Source organism: Oryctolagus cuniculus, chromosome 12 (genome assembly GCF_051225735.1).
Source record: "Oryctolagus cuniculus isolate XC-2025 breed Fujian yellow rabbit chromosome 12, ASM5122573v1, whole genome shotgun sequence".
NCBI lineage: Eukaryota > Metazoa > Chordata > Mammalia > Lagomorpha > Leporidae > Oryctolagus > Oryctolagus cuniculus.
This window is the reverse complement of record NC_142878.1, coordinates 87,447,475-87,467,266: the sequence shown is the minus strand read 5'-3', so window position 1 is coordinate 87,467,266 and position 19,792 is coordinate 87,447,475. Positions and strand designations below refer to the sequence as shown.

The following is a 19,792-nucleotide window of genomic DNA, read 5'->3' as shown; positions in this document are numbered from 1 at the left end:
TGGACAATAATTCATTTCATTTTATACTGTTTTTTAGTGCCAACTAAATAACCTGTCAAAATGCACAATTCCTATTTGTCAGTGAGTTATAAGAAGAAGGATTTGTAATTATTATACCAAGAGTTAAAAATCTCTATCTTTGAAATTCTGGCATTTCTTCTTGTTTGGCTCAAGGCTTAATATTTGGAAAATATTAAATAAGAATGTATAAGTATGTGTGAGAGACACAGAGAGAGAAAAAGAGGGAGGGAGAGGAAAAAGTGATATTTGTTCTCTTTTTCTCAAAAAAAATTCTCACATGTAGCTTAAGTTTCCAAGTTGTCAAGCTGTTTCTGTTCTAGTCTTTCTGGATCTCATTATTTCTATTTAGTTTTTCACTTAGAAGTCCTGTGTCACATATGTGAACAGCATTGGGAATGTGACCTTTCTCATGACCCTGTAAGCTAAGGTTTTGCTTTTCATTTCCCAGAATAAATGTCACTAAAACATACATTCTGCTTTCTCCTTAGGTAAAAATCTCTACACCAATGAATATGTAGCAATCAAACTGGTGAGTAGATCTTTGTTTATAGTAACTATGTTTTGATGTTGTCACTGCTCATATCTTTTTACAGGAGATAGTTGCAAGTATTCACAAAAATACTAATGCTGTTTTTTTGTTGCATATGATCCCACATAGTCATTTTTCTTCAATTATACTCTTACAGTGACTGTATACTATATAACAAAATAGTTAGATGATGTTAACTGTAATATTAACAATGATGAGGAAAAAATCAGTCAATAAAAATATCTGGAAGAACTAGTAATTCTGTGAACTCTGTACTTTTCACGGTGCTATCTTTTTATTTATTTATTTATTTATTTAGACAGGCAGAGTTAGACAGTGAGAGAGAGAGAGACAGAAAGGTCTTCCTTTTCCGTTGGTTCACCCCCTAAGTGGCGGCTTCAGCCAGCATGTTGCGGCCGGCACACCGTGCTGACCTAAAGCCAGGAGCCAGGTGTTTCTCCTGGTCTCCCATGTGGGTGTAGGACCCAAGCACTTAGGCCATCCTCCACTGCACTCCCGGGCCACAGCAGAGAGCTGGCCTGGAAGAGGGGCAACCGGGACAGAATCCAGCGCCCGACCGGGACTAGAACCTGGTGTGCCAGCACTGCAGGCGGAGGATTAGCCTAGTGAGCCGCGGCACCGGCCCACAGTGCTATCTTAAAAAGATAAAATCATTAGAAAATCATTCTTGAACATGAATGATCCATTTTTTAAGTGTAAGGAGTTTATTACCATACTTAGAAAAAAAATCTGATTACCTAATAAATATGGCCTTAAAAAGCTGGCAGGAGTTCACTTCATAATGTTAATACTAGTCTTATGAATAATTTAGTCATTGAAAATAGCATCCAATTTTTAAGATTTTTTTTGAGAATTAATAATCTGGCCGGCGCCGTGGCTCACTAGGCTAATCCTCCGCCTTGCGGCGCCAACACACCGGGTTCTAGTCCCGGTCGGGGTGCCGGATTCTGTCCCGGTTGCCCCTCTTCCAGGCCAGCTCTCTGCTGTAGCCAGGGAGTGCAGTGCAGGATGGCCCAAGTGCTTGGGCCCTGCACCCCATGGGAGACCAGGATAAGTACCTGGCTCCTGCCATTGGATCAGCGCGATGCACCGGCCGCAGCGCGCCAGCCGCAGCGGCCATTGGAGGGTGAACCAATGGCAAAAGGAAGACCTTTCTCTCTGTCTCTCTCTCTCACTGTCCACTCTGCCTGTCAAAAAAAAGAGAGAGAGAGAGAGAGAATTAATAATCTTAGGAAAATTATTTAACTTATATTTAAGGTTGATATCAAAGCATCTTTGATTCAGTATAACTAGTTCCTATGAAACTGTGTAAATGTCCTCTCAGTAAGTTTCCCAGAACTTACAGGGAATGTTTGGCTTTATTAGTTGGAAATCAGAAACATTCATGGTTGAAGGAAATAGCTTGAGATAATCAAATGCTGTGTTTTGTCTAAGGTATTGCATTTACCAACATCCATACCTGTTCTGTTGTTGGTCCCTTCCTTTTGTTTATCTTGTCAGTTTGCGGAAGAATTAGGATTATCCTGGGGAGAACTGATAGTCATCAGTTTAGATTCTCTAAGGCAGATGGCAGCAGGGTTTAGCACAGGTAACTTAAAGAGAATGGGATGTGTGTGTGTGTTTATTTGGAACTCTTGGAGACCAGGGAGCAGAAAGAGAGGTGATATCTGTAACAGCACAGGTCAGTCATCTTCTCAGATTGACTATTAAAGGATGAACCTTTATTTATGTATAGGAAATTAATTGTTGTGTTAAAGTATTCTCTAGTACATCTTTGTTTTTACTTTTTCAGTTTTACTACTTTTAGAAGTTGGGATGATCTTTGATCATTTGTATCTATGACAGAAAGCAGTTCCTAAAATACTTCAGAATTTTACCTCATTGCTGTATTATTTATTATTGTTCCTTTATTTTTTAAGACTTCTTTTGAAACTTTTTATTAAGGGACAGATCTTTCTTTTTTTTTTTTTTTTTCTGAATAGTAAATAGTTTATTGGTAAGTATATGGTTTCAATGGCAATAACAAATTCACTTGAAGAGGATACAATATAAAGTCAAAGAATAAATGCTTTTTAATCATCAGAAAATCTGTGGCCATTAGGGCTGTCACGTAGAAATCCAAAATCACTCAGAGGCCAAATCTTAAATAAGATTCGTCCTCTTATTAGTCCATATGGAATAGGGGACAGATCTTTCTATCTAGATTTCTTCTACCAAGTTCATAGTATTTAACCTGTATAAATAAGCTTACGTAACATATTGTTGGCATAATTGGCCGGCCATTACATTTCATTTTACTTTTATGAAATGTTTATTCTGGCCTGGTGTTGTGGTTTGCAGCTGCTTAAGCCACCACCTGGGACACTGACATCCCATATCGGAGCACTGGTTCAAGTGCCAGCTCCTTGTCTTCTTTTTTTTTTTTTTTTTTTTTTTTTTAGACAGGCAGAGTGGACAGTGAGAGAAAGAGACAGAGAGAAAGGTCTTCCTTTTCCGTTGGTTCACCCCCTAATGGCCGCTGCAGCCAGTGCACCACGCTGATCCGATGGCAAGAGCCAGGTGCTTCTCCTGGTCTCCCATGTGGGTGCAGGGCCCAAGCACTTGGGCTATCCTCCACTGCCTTCCCTGGGCCACAGCAGAGAGCTGCACTGGAATAGGGGCAACCGGGACAGAATCCGGCACCCCAACCGGGACTAGAACCCAGTGTGCCGGCGCCACAGGCGGAGGATTAGCCTAGTGAGCCTTGGCGCCGCAGGGGCCCTTGACACCCAAATGGGAAACCTAGTGGAGTTCTGGACTCCTGGCTTCATTGTGGATAATTTCCTCCTATTGTAGCCATCTGGGGAATGAACCAGCAGGTGGAAGATCTCTTTCTGTCTCTTTCTCTGTTAATTTGCCTGTCAAATAAGTAAATAAATCTTTAAAAAAAAAGCCACACTTCTGTTCTGATTCATATGGCCAATAATTAAAGCTAAAAATAGTATTCATAACATTTAGTATGGTGTGTCTCAGGCCCACATTCCTCTTTCAAATAAGTCTTAAATAAAGGTGCTTTAGAAAATGGTCTCATCTATGAGACTCGAGCTGCCGGGCTTATTTTCCAGGGAACATAGGAGGACAGTAATTGAACTCCTTTCATTGTAACAGCAAAATTTGCCTTAGGCCTCATTCTCCTACAAGGTAGCCATCTGCTGACAGTTTAGGATTTCAAGCAGCCATGTGTGTTCCAAAAAAACTGTGATTCTGGCAAATAGCCAGCCCTCTATGGCAAGATCATCAGCTTTTGGCATAGAATTGCAAGGAAGCCCTGATACTGTTCTTTCAGTTCTGCTTTGTTTGGATCTTCATTAGGAACTCTTATGTCTTAGATTTCTAAAAATATTTTAAAATATACACACATGTACAAAGTAAACAAAATAGTATAATAAGACCTTCTTTTTCTTATTGCCCTGATTTTAGTAGTTTTTTTGAACAGAGGTTTTTTAATGATTGCAGTTAGAAAAAAATCCTCATACTTCTGATCTAGCTGTGGACTCAGTGTTTTCAAGGCCCTTCATTCGCTGTGTTTTCGCAGAAGCTCCTTGAAGCCCCATTTGGCTGAACAGGCCACAGCCAGGAGCTGCTGGGGTTGCCTGAAAGGTGTAAGTTCCCAGCGTCTGTGATAAAAGCCCTTCATATCTGAGTGTATGATTAGGTTGTAGGCCTGCTTTCAGTCCTAGAACTCTAAAAAAGCGTTTAGCTTTTTAAATTTAAGTAACTTAGTTACCCAAGATTAGATTGAATATTTCCTATTACAATTTCCAACATGAAGACTAAGAATATTACATTTGAGGAAGGATCTGCCCCCTATGACTTCTTAGATTCCAGAAAGAACAGCCCCTTTTTTAGTGATTTCTATCAACCAGTAGTTCCATGTTGATTTGTTATCAGTTTCTGTTCACTTCCTTGTGAGTTGTTAGTGATTTTGCTAAAGGAGAATTTTGCTACTGGCTGCTTTGATGGTGAGATAGTGGAAGATCTGCCATCACATACTGACTCTTCAGTATAATTAATCTTAAGTACTTTTCAAGTCCTGGAGGAGCTTGAAGTCGAACTCGAATGATTGCTGATTTTATACTCCAAGAAGGGTATAAGTTCTTGCTTCATAGAGCTCCCTTGGGATATGAAATATTTTAGTCTTCCTGGATTGAGTTAAATAGAACCTTAGAAGCAAAGGGTAAAATAGATAACAAGGAAAATTCTGAATTCTGTGATTTATGGATTTTGTATCTTAATGAAAATGTAGAAAACTCAAGTGAATTTAGGAAGGAGCCTTTCAAGATGATCAAAGCATTAAAAAATAGGACCAATGAGGAAAGATTAAAGGAATTGAAATTACTGTGCTTCAAGAAAGTCAAGAAATTGCTGATGAGTTTTATTTTCTTTATAGTAATTTGAAGATAGCTATTATATTATTCACAGGTTATTTAGGGCCTGTTTTTATCTTGATATTGAAGACATAAGAGAAATAGGTTTAAGTTTCAGTGATGAGATTTGAACTAACTGTAAAGACCTTCTAAACTGTGAAACTCATGAATTATCGAGGGAAGCAGTGAAATTTCCTTTTTTGGAATCTGTCTTAAAAATAGGACAAATAACCCTTGAATGGAGCAAGTACATCCTTTTCAGAAAAGGATGCTGGGAAAGCTGCCTATCCACAGGCAGTGAGGTTGGGCTCTTGCTTTATATCATCTATAAAAATCGATGGGTCAGAGACCTAAACACAAAATCTAAAACAATTAGCAGAAAACATTGGGGAAAAAGCATTATGACATTGGATTTAGCAGTAATTTCTTGGGTATGACACCAAAAATCACAAACACCAAAATTAAAAGTAGATAAGATAGATTTCTTTTTTTCCATGCATTTATTTTTTAACTTTTATTTAATAAATATAAATTTCCAAAGTACAGCTTATGGATTACAATAGTTCCCCCCCCATAACTTCCCTCCCACCCGCAACCCTCTCCTCTCCCACTCCCTCTCCCCTTTCATTCACATCAAGATTCACTTTCAATTTTCTTTATATACAGAAGATCAATTTAGCATATATTAAGTAAAGATTTCAACAATTTGCACCCACACAGAAACACAAACACAAAGTGTAAAATACTGTTTGTGAATTAATGCTATAATGAGTACTCAATGTACAACACATTAAGGACAGAGATCCTACATGAGGAGGAAGTGCACAGTGACTCCTGTTGTTGACTTAAATTGACACTCTTGTTTATGGCATCAGTAATCACCCTAGGCTCTTGTCATGAGTTGCCAAGGCTATGGAGGCCTTTTGAGTTCGCTGACTCTGATCTTATTTAGACAAGGTCATAGTCAAAGTGGAAGTTCTCTCCTCCCTTCAGAGAAAGGTACCTCCTTCTTTGATGACCTGTTCTTTCCACTGGGATCTCACTCGCAGAGATCTTTCATTTAGCTTGTGTGTGTGTGTGTGGTTTTTTTTTTTTTTTTTTGCCAGAGTGTCTTGGCTTTCCATGCCTAAAATACTCTCATGGGCTCTTCAGCCAGATCTGACAGCCTTAAGGGCTGATTCTGAGGCCAGAGTGCTGTTTAGGACATCTGCCATTCTATGAGTCTGCTGTGTATCCCGCTTCCCATGTTGGATTGTTCTCTCCCTTTTTTATTCTACCAGTTAGTATTAGCAGACACTAGTCTTGTTTCTGTGATCCCTTTGAGTCTTAGTCCTATCATTATGATCAATTGTGAACAGTAATTGATCACTTGGACTAGTGAGATGGCACTGGTATATGCCACCTTGGTGGGATTGAATTGGAATCCCCTGGCACATTCTAACTCTACTATTTGGGGCAAGTCCGATTGAGCATGTCCCAAATTATACATCTCCTCCCTCTCTTATTCCCAAATATCATATATTCTCCCTGATCGGTGACAGCTAACTGAGCACCAGAAGGAAACCTGTTGAAGTGAAATGGACACTACGAGAAACAGTGACTTGATCAGCCCTTGTCCTGACTGTTGATGAAAAACTTAATATTTTATCCCTTTTAGTATTTTTTTGTTCTACATAATACTATTGGTTGAACTCTGTAATTAATAACACAATTATTTTTTTAACTTTTATTTAATGAATATAAATTTCCAAAGTACAGCTTATGGATTACAATGGCTCCCCACCCCCCATAACTTCCCTCCCACCCACAACCCCCCCCTCCTCCCTTCCATTCACATCAAGATTCATTTTCAATTCTCTTTATATACAGAAGATCAGTTTAGCATATATTAAGTAAAGATTTCAACAGTTTGCACCCACATAGAAACACAAAGTGAAAAATACTGTTTCACAATTATTCTTAAGTGGTGAAATTTAACTGAAAAGTGATCCCTGTTAAATATAAGAGTGGGGATAAGATCTATTTCAACAAAATTCCTGTGCATCATAAAACACAACAACAGTGAAAAGGCAACTCCTGGAATGGGAGAAAATATTTAATATTTTCCAATAAGGGGGGATATCAGAATTTACCATTTTTAAATATTTAAATCAGATTTTTTTTCTATTTATTTATTTGACAGGTAGAATTATAGACAGTGAGAGAGAGAGACAGAGAGAAAGGCGTTCCTTCCGTTGGTTCACCCCCCAAATGGCCGCTATGGTCGGAGCTGCGCTGATCCGAAGCCAGGAGCCAGGTGCTTCCTCCTGGTCTCCCATGTGGATGCAGGGCCCAAGCACTTGGGCCATCCTCCACTGCCTTCCCGGCCACAGCAGAGAGCTGGACTGGAAGAGGAGCAACCGGGACTAGAACCCGGCACCCATATGGGATGCTGGCGCCACAGGCGGAGGATTAACAAAGTGAGCCATGGCATCGGCCCCTAGAATTTACCATTTTAACCATTTTTTTTCATACAGTTCAGTGGCAATAAGTGTATTCGCATTGTTGTATATCTGTCATCATCCATCTTTACAACTTTTTCATGTTCCACAGCTGAGATTTTGAAGCCATTAAGCATTAACATCCCATCCCCTTCTTCCATCCTCTGACAGCTACCATTCTACTTTCTGTCTCTGTGCAATTGACTACACTAGGTATTACATATAAATGGAATCAAATAATATTTGTCCTTTGTCACTGCCTTAGTTTTCAGCATAATACCTTTTTAAAAAGGATTTATTTATTTGAAAGGCATAAATAGAGAGAAAGAAAGAGACAGAGAGATCTTCCCTCCACTGGTTTAGTCCCCAAATGGCCGCAACGGCCAGTGCTGGGCCAGGCCGAAGCCAGGAGCTTCTTCTGGGTCTCCCATGTATGTGCAGGGCCCAAACACTTGGGCCATCTTCCACTGTTTTCCCAGGCTCATTAGCAGGGTGTCAAATGGGAAGTAGAGCAGCCGGGACTTGAACTGGTACCCATATGGATACCGGCGCTGCAGGCGGGTGGCTTAACGTTATACTCCACAGGGCTGGAGTATATGTTGTAGCATTTGTCAAAATATCCTTCCTTTTTAAGTCTGAATCATCCATTGATTGTACCAAATTTTGTTAGTTCATCCATTGATGGACACTTGGATTGCACCCTCCATTTATCTGTTATGGATTATGCTACTATGAATATGATGTACAGATGTCTAGTTGAGTCCCTGCTTCTAAGTCTTTAGACTGTATGTATACTGAAGAAGAATTGCTCAATCTTAATAATTCTATTTTGTTTCCTTTTAAGATATATTTATTTGAATAGCAGAGTGATAGGGATGGAGAGACAGAAATCTTCCATCTACTGGTTCAGTCCCTAAATGCTCTCAACAGGGACTGAGCCAGGCTGAAGCCAGGAGCTGGGAATTCCATCTGGGTTTCCCACATAGGTGGCAGGAACCCAAGTACTTGGGCTGTCATCTGTTGCCTCCCAGGCACATTAGCAGGAAGCTGGATCAGAAACAGAGTAGCTGAGACTTGAACCAGCACTCTGATAAGGGATGTGAGATATTCCAAGTGGCAGCTTAACCTACTGTGCCCCAACACCCATCCCTGTGTTTAATTTTTGAGGGATCACCATGCTATTTTCCACAACAACTGCATCATTTTACATCCTACTAGCAATGTACAAGGGTTCTAATTTTGTTGTACCCTCACCAACACTTGTTACTTTCTGTTTTGGATAGTAGCTACCCTAACATCTAAGTATGTAGATGTTGAATTATTATCATTATTGTTGTTATTAGCAGTAGTAGTTTGTTTATTTGTGAAGGAGAGAGAAATAGAGATTTCCCATCCACTGATTCACTTCCCAGATGCCTGGGCTGGACCCACCAGAATTTGAAACTTGGGAACTCAGTCTGTGTCTCCACAAAGTTCGTAGGGAGTCAATTACTTGAGTCATCAGTATCAACTACGGTTGTCTCTCAGAGTCTGCATCAGCAGGAAGCAGGATTCCAGAGTCAGAGATGGGAATCAAACCCAAGCACTCTGATCTGGAACATGGGCATCTCAACCACTGGGCACTTATGCCCACTCAAGATGTTGAGTTTTTACAAAAATGTCATAGTAAGTTTGTGGTGATTTTTGTCTATCATTTATATATGAAAGGGACAAGAAACGTTATTTTCTAGGGTAGTGTCTGATTGTGTTGTTAGCTATGTGCCTGGTACATTGTCAATTCAGAATGATTAGTCAACCAGTTCTTGAAGTTTGGTATAAGCAAAGTGTGGTTATTTGGCTGCTTTCTCTTTGGCATCTGTAGAAAACTCCATTTTTGTCAACTTAAACACCGTAGTGATTGAACTTACATACTTAAATTACATTTATAATCTTTAATTTTTATAAGCGTAAAAAGGAATAGACATAAGCATCTTCCTAACAGCATTGTTCATGATTTTGAAAACTGAAAACAGTCTTCAGTGTATGCATACATACATACCTATACATTATACATACATAAAGAGGAATAACTCAGTCATTAAAAATAATGTTATACACCTTTATTTACTGCCAATGAAAGATGCTATCACATTTTTTCTTCCCAGAAACCTTTTATTTAAGATATACAAACTTTCATAAATACAACTTTAGGAACTTGGTGATAGCAATTTTTCCCATTGTATGACCCTCCCACTCTTCTCCCTCTTCTCTTCCTATTCCCATTCTTATTTTTTACTAAGACCTTTTTCTTTTCTTTTTCCCCAGAAACCTTTTATTTAAGGAATGCAAATTTCATGCATTTCATAAATACAACCTTAGGAATACAGTGATTCTTCCCACCATACCCACCCTCCCACCTCCTTTCCTCCTCCTCCTACTCCCATTCTTATTTTTTACTAAGATCTATTTTCAGTTAACTTTATAAGCAGAAGATTAACTCCATACAAATAAAGAGTACAACAAATAGTTTCCCAGCAGTTTTTTTGATTTCTCCTGTGACCCACTGTTCATTCAGGAGCATGTTGTTCAGTCTCCATATGTTTATATATGTTCCAGAGACCTGTATGTTGGGTCGTTTGATAGTATCCCATAGATTCCAATGCTGTGTTTTAGTTTTCTGATTTCTTCTTTTTTTTATCTGTAAAATTTCCAGAGATTTGTCTTCTAACTAGGATATTCTTTATTCTGCCTCACCAATTCTGTTGTTAAGGCTTTCCACTGTATTTTTATTTGTTCTGTTGAATTCTTCATTTTCAGTATTTCATTTTGATTTATCTTTAAAATCTCAATTTCATAGGAAAATTTTGCATTCATGTCATGTATGGATTTCTTTAGTTTGTAGATTTGCTTCTGATTACTTCTAAGTAATCCTATGATCAATTTTTTAAATTCTGATTCTGGCATTTCTTCAATCTCTTCATTTTCATATTCTATACTGAAGTGTTGTATTCCTTTGGGGGTGTCATGTAGTCTTCTTTATTCTTGTTTTCTTGAATTGCTGCATTTATTTTTAGTCATTTGTGGTGATACTTGTTGCCCTCCCCCCATGACTTTTATCTTTGGACTATGCCTCTGTGGATTAGTGGAGTGTCTGCTCTTTCAGTGAATACCCTGAGGCGTGTGCTCCCTGTGGTCAGGGAGCTCTGTTAAGTGCTTCAGAATGAGGGGAGTATCCAAGATGACTCCCAAATTGGTCATGGTAAATCTCTCTCTCTTTTAAATTAGAGGGGAGGTTTGCTCAGCTCTGTTAGCGTAGTCTCATGCTCACCTCCTCTCCTCCAAGGAGACTGATTTCTGGGCACTAGCCCCAGTGGATACAATATTTATCCACACTGCCACAAGAACCACACAAAGGATCCGTGCCGTCCTCGGTATGAGCACAGATCCTGCAGCAATGACTCTCACCAGGGAATCAGGGAGCCCCAAGCATGTGGAGCTGCCCATAGCAACTGCCTAAAGACCCAGCCACACTCCGTGCCTCACACACAGCCACAGTGTTTTCACAGTCCCAGCACACAAGGCTCCCACAGTCATGGGCGCCCAGCCCCTGTCAGTTCTCCCTGCCAGACTCAGGTGTCTCCTCTCGGCTGGTTGCTAGATGTGTTGTGCGGACACAAGCTAGTCCAGCTGTTATAATGTCCAAAATGGTGCCAGCCAGCTCTTGGCTAGTTATAGGACACCAGTGCTAGGTGATCGGGGAGAGAGAAACATGCTCCCTTTTTCCCCTCTAGATTGGCAGGTATACTGTCCCCCATAGGGCTCCAAGCCAGACTCAATGCCAGGCTCTTCCTGAAGCTTTATAGCTAGTGGCTTGGGCTGCTACAGTCTGGCCTCACTTTACTCTCAAAGCTGGTGCTGAGGCTTTCTGCTGCTGGGGTCCTGAGCTGTGTGTGTCCACACCCTCCACATAGGGTCACAGTGTCCCTCTAATTTGTGTGGAGTTTACTCTGGTTTTCTCCCTAACTTTTCCCCGAGATTGCACTCTCTCCACATTTTTAAGCGACCCTCCCCTAGAATAGTAAGCTCCCTCCCTATTCTGCCATCTTGGTGCCTCCCATTACTTTTTTTTTAATTGAAGCCCATTACTGAAAGAGAATATAGCATGATATCATTTATATTAAATTATGCTTTTGAGTCTATATAATAAATGCCTTTAATATGGTAGGTTCTCAAGATTTTTACTTTCTAATTTTTTATTAGATTTGAATTTTTTCTGAACAGGTATTTTTCTAAAAAAAGAATTTACACTGAAGATTCATAATGAAGCAAGCAGGAAATACATGCTGGCGTTTTAAAAAAATATTTGACATCTGGTTTCAGGGAGAATACATTTCAGGAGAATATTTCATAGTGAGAGAGCTATGATTGAATGGTGGCTCATGGAGAATCTGTTTATCTTTGGAAAAGTATGCATTATAATTCAGCTTCATGTTAACTGTACTTGACAATACAATTCTTGGGAAGAAAAAGCTATCATGTATAGATATTATCTCTAAAATATTAAGTGATCATAGCCCTTGTTTACTGTAAAAATCTAGGAATAGGAGGCCCATTCCGTCGGCCAGGAATGGTGACTGGGCTTCCTTCCAGTTTGCAAAGCAAAGGCCGGAAGTGTTGGCTTGTAGCTGCTCTCCATGTGGCAAGGTGGTGGTGGCCGCTTCAAGCGCTTCCCCGAGGTTCTCTGATTCTTGCGCATGTGCAGGGACTTAACCACCACCATGTCGGGCAAAAGGGCAAAGACCAAGACCACCAAGAAGCGCCCTCAGCGTGCCACGTCCAGTGTGTTTGCCATGTTTGGCCAGTCACAGATTCAGGAGTTCAAAGAGGCCTTCAACATGATTGATCAGAACCGAGGCGGTTTCATTGACAAGGAGGATTTGCACGATATGCTTGCTTCACTGGGGAAAAATCCAACTGATGAGTATCTGGACGCCATGATGAGTGAGGCTCCAGGCCCCATCAGTTTCACCATGTTTCTCACCGTGTTTGGTAAGAAGTTGAATGGCACAGATCCAGAAGATGTCATCAGAAATGCTTTTGCTTGCTTTGATGAAGAAGAACTGGCACCATTCAGGAGGACTACCTGAGAGAGCTGCTGACAACCATGGGAGACCGGTTTACAGATGAGGAGGTGGACGAGCTCTACAGAGAAGCTCCCATTGACAAAAAGGGGAACTTCAATTACATTGGGTTCACACGCATCCTTAAACATGGAGCAAAAGACAAGGATGACTGAGAGAACTTCATATTCCAGCCAAATGTTCCTTGTTGCCACTTTGGGTATTTCTGAGATTTTTCTCTTAGAGCCTGTTGCATGCCATTAGCTTTACAATTTTTGCCTTTCTTGTTGTATTTATTCTCAGCCATTTTGGGCACATGTATCTTTATAATCAGACTGGAAATGGGACTTTTTGTCATTTTCAGATTAGAAAATAGGGTAATTTAACTTAGCACCCTTCCATAACTGTAGTCTATACAGAGTTGATATATTTTTTCAGAGAAAGTTATCCATTGAATTTTTTTCTGAACTATCATTAAACTTTATGATAAAATAAAAAAAATCTAGGAATAGGAAAAATTCCATTTTTCTAAATTTGATCACAGTTTTTCTTCTTGGGTTTCAGGAACCAATAAAATCACGTGCTCCACAGCTTCATTTAGAGTACAGGTTCTATAAACAGCTTGGCAGTGCAGGTAAGTCAAGTCTTTTTTCTCCATATGCTTAAGTATATATCTCATACACTTAATTGGTTTTATGTCCTTAAATATGCAAATTTTCTTACCTGGTGTCCCCCTTTATCAGACCATATATCTATCTCCCCTGGCTTCTCAATAGGTAAATTAACATAGTTAACCAAAAAGCTACTTGTTTGCTGGTTCCTAGAGAGATCCTTGAGTTACTGCAGATCTGTGATGTCATGACCATGGCCATAGAACAATCTTTAGATGCTTTTACCTGTTTGAAATACAAATGGTGTTTGAGTCTCCTCTTTCCTTTCTTACCAAAAGAAAAGAGGAAAGGTTAGTAATTTGCAAGCTTTTATACATGTTTTACCACATTGAGACACATTCTGAAATGCCATATCAGTGTCATTTCATCCATTATTCTCATTAATTTGCAAGAGCTACACATTTTACTTTAAGAACTAGGGTCTTTGGGGAGTTTTAAAAATTAAGTTTATAATTTTTTAAAAATGTCTTGTTTTTACCTAAGAGCTCTCATTTCTGAAATAAGAAGCTTTACTAGCTTCTAGAAAAGTATTTTGGCTAAGCGAATGTTCCCAACCCTAGTAGGCTACACATAAAAGCAACCTCTGTCAGAATCTGAAATGCTACAGAGCTGATTCTGTTACTTGACATAAGTAGAGATTCCTCTGCTTTCTGTTTCCTTCAGTATGACAGTTTATGTGAGTAATTGAAGCCTAGTTTCCATCTTAGGTACCATTACTGAAGGTATTGTTGAAGGAATGTGACTTTCACTTCCTGAAATACATAGAATTATGTAAGAGCTGTTGAGTGATTGTCAAGTCATACCATAAACAGAGCAAGGCAATAATCAGCCATGGTCATAACCTAGGAGGCCATGATGAGCATGTATCTTTTATTCAACTCATTATGAGTTCTTGCTCACAGTAGGTTCTTGGTATGGATTTGTTGATTGATTATATCTAAACATGGGGTGTTCCTGGCAAAAGATGTAAGGCTGACAGCTGAGTCCACAGGATGTATATTTAATTTTGAGCTTAACTTCCCTCATGCCCCAGAGCTAAATTTTGTTGTTCCTCTTATCTTGTTCCAAGTTTCATAAATTTTAGAGTGATGACTGCTGCAGCCCATTTTTTTCCCGCAGAAACCTTTTATTTAAGGAATACAAACTTCATGCTTTTCACAAATACAACTTTATGAATATAGTGATTCTTCCCACTGTACCTGCCCTCCCACCACTCTTCCTCCTCCCTCTCCTATTCCCATTCTTATTTTTTTAATAAATTTATTTTCAATTAACTTTATACACATATGAGTAACTATATTAAGTAAAGAGTTCAACAAATTGTATAAAAACAACAACAACAAAAAACAAAAAATGCTGTTCCTCAACAGTGGAGACAGTGCTATTCAAAGTCATTGCATCTTGAAGTGTTAATTTCACTTCTATAGGTTACCTTTTAGGTGTTCTATTAATTATCACAGATCAAGGAGAACATATGATATTTGTCCTTTTGGGACTGGTTTATTTCATGATATTTTCCAGTTTTATCCATTCTGTTGCATATGACAGTATTTCATTTTTTTTCTTACTGCTCTGTAGTATTTCATGGTATATATATCCCATAAATTCTTTACCCAGTTCTCAGGTGACAGGCATTTGGCAACCCATTTATGATACATTTTTATAGATGTCTCTCAAATGAAGCTTAGGTGAAAACATGTTTAATCCTGCATAGTTTAGAGTTTTGAATGGTCCTGGGGGAAGTGACCAGGCCAAATTAAAGTATTTCTTCCGTAAATTTTTCCAAATAGACCCACCAAGTCAGGCTAATTTACCCTTTTCCATAAGGAGCCAAAATAATCTCATTAACTTTTACATCAGAATAAAATCTTATGCTGAGTTCACATTCTCCTAAATATAGAATACTGCAGTTTCTTGAAGTTTCAGTATTCTCCATGTACTGAAAATTAAGCGTAAATGAATGGGGACAACATTGGAGGAAGAGGACTATAAAAATTGCTTTTCACTTAAGGCAGAAAGGACAGACTGGAGACTCTGAGTCTGATGCATCTGTCACTGCCACCAGTGGGTATTGGATGGCTCTGAGCACAGGCACGTACACCTACAGTACTGCTAGTTGTTTTTTTTTTTGTTTTCCTAAGGCATGGTCTTTATTCCCTTGAACATTGTGCTTATATTACAATTTCCTTTTGCTGTAAAACGTTAAAAAATCTTTATATAGGAATCCATTTGTTAACTGTAAATCTTTCTAAATCTCTGTAAATGAGGGTAAATGAATAAATGGAAGTGAAGGGAAGGTCTGCGGGACAGCTGGAGGTCTGGCCAATCCTGAGAGACCTGTCCCCGCAGACTCCGAGCAGGAGACCTCTGCTCCTTCTTGTTAGCCCCCAACCTCACTTGCAGGTGCTCAGGGAGAGGTTGAGAAGGAGTTGGGGTGTTAGTGGGAGCAAAGGAACGTAAGAGTGGTACTGACGAGTATCTAGCTCCACCCATGCTTCCCTCCTAGGGGGACAGGGGCTGGCAGGAGCAAGGCACTGGGCTGGACAAACTGTGCTTGAGGGAGGAGGGGAAGGCAGGCCTGTGCCACTGGGTGGGTGGACCCTGGGCTGGGGAAGGCTCCAGAAAAGAAGTGAACACTTTGACTCCATGGTGGTGCGAGTGGAGCCCCTTTCTCTTGCTATGGAGCACAGTGCAAGTGCCAAGCACCACTACTTCTGTAACGTTTCTCTTGAGTGAGCCTCCTAAAGCAGCACAGGTAACTCTGGACATGGAGGGAGCTGGTTACTGTCACTGTGATAATTTCTTTCAATTTATGTTACTTTCCCTTTGCTTTTGGTAATTTTTACAGTTGACAAATAAAAATTGTATATATTCAAGGTGTATAACTTGGATTTTTGAGGTACACTGTGAAGTGACAACCACATTTATTAGATTTTTTTCTTTTAATGTTTATTTATTTTCATCTGCTTGAAAGGCAGAATGAGAGAAAGAGAGATTTTTCCATCCAGAGGATCACTAACGCCCACAACAGCCAGGGCAGGACCAGACCAAAGCCAGGAACCTAGAACTCCATTCTGGTGTCCCACGTAGGCAGCAGGGGCCCAAGCACTCGAGCCATCATCTGCTATCTCCCAGGATGCATCGGCAGGATGCTGGGTTGGACAGAGTAGCCAGTACCTGAACCAGCACTCCAATGTGGAATGTAGGATCCCAAGCAGCAGCTTAACATGCTGTGCTACAACACTGGACCCATACACGGGCTTTTAAAAAGCTATTTCACATAGTTGCCTTTTATGGTTTTATGAAGTTGTAGTCAGGTGAAACCTACAAATCTTTTAAAAAATGATTATTGTTTTTTAATTAGAAGGAGAGAGACAGAGATTATCCATCCATTAGTTCACTCCACAAATGCGTGCAATAGCTGGGACTGTACCCGGCCAAAGCCAGAAGTCTGGAATTCAGTCCAGGTCTCCCACAGATGGGTGTAAGGAACTCCAGTACTTGAACCATCAACTTCTGCCACTTATGGCATGCATTTGCAAGAAGCTGGAACTGGAAACAAAGCCAGGGCTCAAATGCAGATCTTGATCTCAGAACATACCAAGCATCATCTTACCTTGGCAGCAAATGCCTGCCACTATGTATCTTTTTTATATAAGCTGCCATCAATCAAGGCCTTTTACATTTTGTGGTTATATAATTAATTTTAAGCACCTGAGCCTCTGAAATGTCTTTTTTTTTTTTTTTTTTGATAAGTAGAATTATAGACAGTGAGAGAGAGAGAAAGAGAGAAAGGTCTTCCTTCAGTGAGTTCACTCCCCAAATGGCCACCACTGCCAATGCTGCGCCGATCTGAAGCCAGGAGCCAGGTGCTTCTTCCTGGTCGCCCATGCGGATGCAGGGGCCCAAGCACTTGGGCCATCCTCCACTGCCTTCCCGGGCCACAGCAGAGAGCTGGACTGGAAGAGGAGCAACCGGGACTAGAACCCGGTGCCCATATGTGATGCTGGTGCCACAGGCAGAGGATTAACCAAGTGAGCCACGGCGCCAGCTGAAATGTCATTTTATTTTGTTCTTTCATTACTAAATACTGGGATTTTTTTTCAATCCTGATTTTGTAATCCTACTGGTGATTATGTATTGATTATTTTTTAAATTATAATTGCAGATTTGCTCCCATCCCAATAAGAACATAAGCTCCTTGAGAAGGTGGTTTGTACCTTCTTCACTTTGTATCTCAAGGCCCACCAGAAGTCTGTAACACAGTAGGCAGAAGGGGTTGATGCCAGAGAGATGTTAGAAAAATTTAATAAGCTTCCTTTTTAGATTTTTACTAAGTAATAAAAATATTTCTTGAGGCTAAACCAAAAAACAGAAATTTAATTTGAAATTGGATCACTATTGGACAAGAAATTAGACAAGGTCTCACGATAGCTCACTATAAATATGAGCATGAACACTTGAGCGTATTCTTTACAAGCACAAGTATTTCTTTCCATTTTTCCCCAGAGTAAATTCTCAGCTGTAGATGTGACTCATCAGTAGTTAACGTTTCAGCAGCCAAATCACACATGCCACTCTCTGTAGACCAAGGTGATATTGCAGCATAATGAATAAGCAACCTGTGTAAGATACAATAAGGGCCAAAATAATCTAGTCAGTGTTTATACTCACTAGTACTTGGTCTGTTGTTACTCATCGCTAGCCAGTAGCCAGTGATTTGTAAAATAGTTGAGTATACTGACAAGGGAGACTTAAAAAGGTCTTTTGTGGTTTAGGTTCATTAGGTGAATTAATCAGTGCTTATAAAATAAATATGAAAATCTTGGGGAGAGGGGCCTGACACTGTGGCACAGCAGGTTAAGCCACTGTATGTAGCACCAGCATCACATGTGAATGCTGGGTCAAGTCCTGGCTGCTCCACTTCTGATCCAGTTCCCTGCTAATGTACCTGGGAAGGCAGTGGAAGATGGCCCAAATGCTTGGGCTGCTGAACCCATATGGGAGACCTGGAAGAAGTTCCTGGCTCCTGGCTTTAGCATGGCCCAGAGAGAGAGAGAGAGACAGACAGACTGACAGACAGGGACAGAGAGATATTCCTTCTGCTGATTCACTCCCCAAATGATTGCAGTGGCTGGAGCTGAGACAATCAGAAATCAAGAGTCAGGAGCTTCCTCTAGGTCTCCCATGTGGGTGCAGTGGTCCAAGCACTTAGGCCATCTCCTGGTGCTTTCCCAGGGACATTTGCAGGGAGCTGGATCAGAAGTGGACCAGCCAGAACTCAAACCTGCTACCATATGGGATGCTGGTGTTGGAGGCGGTGGCTTTACTTGCTATGCCACAGCACCAGCCCCAAAAGAATTTCTTTAAGAGAAAGGATTGAGCATGAATTTAAAAAATAGCTGTTGGAGCTGGTGCTGTAGCATAGCGGGTAAAGCTGCTAAAACCTGCATATGGGATGCCGATTCAAGTCCTGGCTGCTCCTCTTCCGATCCAGCTCTCTGCTATGGCCTGGGAAAGCAGTAGAAGATGGCCAAAGTTCTTGGGCCCCTGTACCTGTGTGGGAGACATGGAAGAAGCTCCTGGCTCCTGGCTTCAGATCAGCATGTTTCTGGCCATTGCAGCCAGCTGGGGAATGAACCAGCCGAATGGGAGATTCCTTCCTTCCTTCCTTCCTTCCTTCCTTCCTTCCTTCCTTCCTTCCTTCCTTCCTTCCTTCCTTCCTTTTTTTCTTCCTTCCTTCCTTCCTTCCTCTCTGCCTCTGCTTCTCTGTGTAACTCTGACTTTGAAATGAATAAATATATCTTTTTTAAAAAACCCATTGCAATTGGGACCAGAATTGGAGACTTTACATTCCTAAGACAAGAACTTCTGTGTTCCTGTTGATTTGGGAATATAAGCATTTTTTTGCTTCAGTACTCTAATACAAATGATTAGCTTTTTGACCTCCGTTTCACCTTAACCATGTAATCTGGAAATTCATACTGGTTCTCTACTCATGTGGAGTTAGAACAGAAATGGCAGCACTATATGATTGTGTACACAACTGAACTTAGAGTTCTTCATGCTTGTCCCTTCTTGTCCCTGTGTGATCTCTATCCCCCTTTCCTTACATTGCACTCCATTCTCCACTAGGCAGTCAAACTTGGTTGGTTGATTATAGCTTTGCCATCAAGAATTTAAAGACATGGGAGGGGACTGGCATTGTGGCACAGTGGGTTAAGCCATCCCATTTGAGTCCTGGCCCCTCCACTTCCAATCTGGGTCTCTGCTAATGTGCCTGGGAAAGCAGAGGAGGATGGCCCAAGTGCTTGAATCCCTGCCACCCACAGCCCCTGCTGTTTTGGCTGTTTGGAAAAAAAAAAACAATGGATCAAAGATCGGTATGTCTGTTTCTCTGTCTCTGTAAATCTGCCTTTCAGACAAATAAGTAAATAAAAAAAAAATGATGATGTTGAACAGGCAGTTTGTACAGTAATTAAGGCGCTGCTTGAGATGCAAACATCCCATATTAGAGTCCCTGGCTTTGAGTCCTAGCTCCATTTCAGATTCCAACTTACTGATA

At 40.4% G+C, this 19,792-nt stretch overlaps 1 protein-coding gene and 1 pseudogene across 19 annotated transcripts in view; both read left to right on the top strand.

The window, feature by feature from the left end:
* The window catches only part of CSNK1G1 (casein kinase 1 gamma 1), a 211,151-nt gene that overhangs the window by 95,774 nt on the left and 95,585 nt on the right, over positions 1–19,792 (top strand). For all 19 annotated transcript variants that reach the window (XM_070054371.2, XM_051821876.3, XM_002718121.6 and 16 more), the window contains 2 exons: positions 510–550; positions 13,121–13,190. In XM_070054371.2, coding sequence (XP_069910472.1) covers positions 510–550; positions 13,121–13,190 — 111 coding nt within the window. The remainder of the gene's footprint in view (positions 1–509; positions 551–13,120; positions 13,191–19,792) is intronic.
* LOC100354459 (myosin regulatory light polypeptide 9 pseudogene) lies at positions 12,175–12,849 on the top strand (annotated as a pseudogene).